At 43.0% G+C, this 3,125-nt stretch overlaps 2 protein-coding genes across 2 annotated transcripts; both read right to left on the bottom strand.

Annotated features, from left to right (window-relative positions):
• Positions 1-1,223: 1,223 nt before the first annotated feature.
• LOC106308659 lies at positions 1,224-1,629 on the bottom strand. The gene is made up of 2 exons (XM_013745799.1): positions 1,371-1,629; positions 1,224-1,321 (listed from the first exon to the last, which is right to left on the bottom strand). The coding sequence occupies exons 1-2, from the start codon at positions 1,627-1,629 to the stop codon at positions 1,224-1,226; spliced, it is 357 nt and encodes a 118-aa protein (XP_013601253.1).
• A 453-nt stretch (positions 1,630-2,082) lies between these two features.
• On the bottom strand, positions 2,083-2,916 carry LOC106308658 (uncharacterized mitochondrial protein AtMg00310-like). The gene has a single exon (XM_013745798.1). It carries the CDS (start codon positions 2,914-2,916, stop codon positions 2,083-2,085), a length of 834 nt encoding a protein of 277 aa, XP_013601252.1.
• Between the last annotated feature and the right edge of the window lie 209 nt (positions 2,917-3,125).

Genomic DNA, 3,125 nt, shown 5'->3' with positions numbered 1-3,125 from the left:
GAGAGTAGCTTGGCCTCTTTGTTGATCAACTTCTCATGAATCTCCACAATCGAAGGCGTAGTGTCTCTACCTTCAACCTGTTCAACCACTGATTTTAGTCCTCCGGGAGCCCATCAATGATATACTCGATCTTATCCTCATGATCGAGCGATTTCCCAAGTAGAGCAAGCTGATCAAAACGTGTAGTCAAACTCCTCATGTAATCATCGATCGTCTTGTCTCCTTTTGTGAAGGTTTTGAGTTGGGGACGAAGTTGTTGAATGTGGCCACGGCTCGGCGTAGCATAAGTCGCACTTAGGGACTTCCACACATCTCGGGATGTTTTGGTGTTAGTCACCAACGCTTGGATTGATGGAGAGAGTGTGCCAAGGAGGCCACTGTAAATAAGGCGATCTTGGCGTCGCCATTTGGTATGATCAGGGTTGATCGTAATGACATCATCGAGAGTTGTTGTCTTGTCTAGTTCAGTGGTAGTGCCGTCAATATAGCCGGCAAGATTGTAGCCATCAAGCAGAGCATGGAAATGAAGATTCCAGGTCATGAAGTTGGTGGAGTTGAGCTTCGTGATGTTGACCATGTTGATGTTGAGAACGGATTTTGAGTCATCGATTTGTTCTGCAATGGTCGTCATGATGGAAAAAAAAATTAGGGTTTGGCGGCTAGAGAAGTTTAGGGTTACCGATGGCTCTTGATACCATATAAATAATGTATTTGCCTTAATCTTTTAGAATGATACAAAGGAGTTTATATACAGAGGATCTCGCTAGTAGTTTCCTAAAACAGAGGAAGACATAATATATACAATTGATTCTCATATCTCTAATAGCTTATTTTTAAAAAATAAAAAAGAGAAACCCATCAAAGAAAATAATAAAACTCTCGTGCTTGTTTTTTTTTTTTTGACGTCGAAAGGCTCATTCTATTACTCAAACTTGAGGTGGTCTAGGTAACCCAACCGGAATAGAACAACCAATAAAAAGTAACTCCCTATCGAAGGATCTCGCAGTCTTAACTAAAAAATCTGAAATCTGGTTCCGCGCCCGTGGAACATGAATAATGCTGAAGTCCGGGAAGCATATCTGTAACGTCTCTATCCTCTCCAACTCCGTCGTAAAACTTGGCCACGCCTGAGGGTTCTTTATCATTGCAATTAGTTCCTTACAATCCGTCCTGAAGCTCTGACATGTTGAGTGTTGAAGCATATTCTCCATATCTCAGTGCTTCTACTTCTGAATGCAAGGCTGATTCGCGTTGAGTGAAATTCCTTGTTCCCATAAGTTGAATGTTCCCACCACTGTCCATCCATACCCATCCGCATCCACTGAATTGAGCAGAAGATGTCCAAGATCCATCTAATAAGCAGATATTACCCAAGCTTATGACTTGGGTTACCACAGGGTTATTATCCTGTACCACTGGTTGTACCACTGGTTGTACCACTTCGTTAGCATCAAACCAGGCTTTGCATTCACTTTCTGCATGTCGAACTAGTTCCAAAGGATCTCTATCTACACCCCTGAAAAGTTTGTCATTCCCAGCCTTCCAAATATACCATATTATCCAGGGATAAGGATCCCTGTCTAGTTCTGGTTCAATAATGCTATTCTTCTTCCAAAACAGATAGTCCATATTTGTGTAGACACTTGATACGGAAAATATATCTGGGCTTGTCGGAGTCGACGATAATGACCAAACTTGGAGAGCTGGCGGACATTCAAAAACGGCATGGGTTACTGTTTCCTCTAGTTCTCCACATCTTGGACAGTAATTGTCACACCTCATATTGCGTCTTGTTAAGTTTCTCGTTACTGCCACATGACCAGTTAATAGTTGCCATATAAGATGACATATCTTCTTCGGCGCCTTTATCTGCCACGCAAAGGCTTGGAGCTTAGCGATGCTTGGCTCTAGAACTTCCTCCCCAGCCGATGGCATTAGTACATTCTGAGCCATCCAGTATCCAGATTTAACCGTGTATTGGTCATTCCTTGTGTAGCTCCAGCAAAAAGTATCCCGACGATGAGTTGGGCTTATGGCTAGACTCCTTATGAGAGGTATGTCCTCAAGACTGACATAATTCTCCTATAGACCAATGTCCCATTCCTTCGATACCTGGTCAATAAGATCGCTGACTCTCATATTCAGGTGCATAGCTGGCGCTATGGGAATAGCTGGCCTCGCAGGAGTCGTTGGAACCCACGGGTCCTCCCACAACTTGACTTCATACCCTGAATGTATCTTCTGTCTGATCCCCAGTAATAACAACTTCCTTGCGGCATAAATGTTTGTCCACACATAGGATGGGCTGGTAAAAGTGTTCGCTCTTAATGGAGAACTCAATCTATAGTATCTTCCCCTCAAGACCCGTGCAACCAAAGAATCAGGGAATTGAACTAGCCTCCATAATTGTTTTGCCAATAGCGCCAAGTTGAACTCATGGATCATACGGAAATCGATCCCACCTTCCTCTCTTGGTAAGCAAACTTTTTCCCACTTTGCCCAGTGTATCCCTCTTTTTGGTGGATTTGAACTCCACCAGAATTGTGAAATGGCACTAGCAAGGTTTTCACATATCTCCAATGGTAGTAGAAAAGTAGACATCACGTATGTCGGTAGACCGAGCAAAATGGATTTTATCATCACTTCCTTCCCTCCTTTCGATAGCCATCTGTCTGTCCATCCATTCACTCTATGCATCAACTTATCCTTTAGAAATGCAAAAAGTTTGCACTTGGAACCACTTATGTCTTCTGGGATACCAAGATAGGTTCCCATTCCTCCCTCGTTCTGTATTCCAAGCACATCTTTAAGCTCTTGTCTCATAGTCACATTAATCCGCTTACCAAAGAGTAAGGACGATTTATCAAAGTTAATACATTGTCCAGATGCTTTGCCATATTTCCTGACTACTTTCATTACTTCTTCACATTCACGGGGCTCTGCCTTACAGAAGAAAAGGCTATCATCAGCAAAGAGAAGGTGGGATACCGACGGACACGTGCGTGTGACGCGCATCCCTGTTATCTTCCCTTGGATCTCTGCATGATTAAGAAGGCTAACAAGCGCTTACGTGCATAAAATAAAAATGAAAGGAGACAAAGGATCTCCTTGACGTAAACCTCTAC

The sequence above is a fragment of the Brassica oleracea genome, chromosome C8, assembly GCF_000695525.1.
Source record: "Brassica oleracea var. oleracea cultivar TO1000 chromosome C8, BOL, whole genome shotgun sequence".
Lineage (NCBI taxonomy): Eukaryota > Viridiplantae > Streptophyta > Magnoliopsida > Brassicales > Brassicaceae > Brassica > Brassica oleracea.
This window is presented reverse-complemented; position numbering and strand designations above follow the sequence as displayed.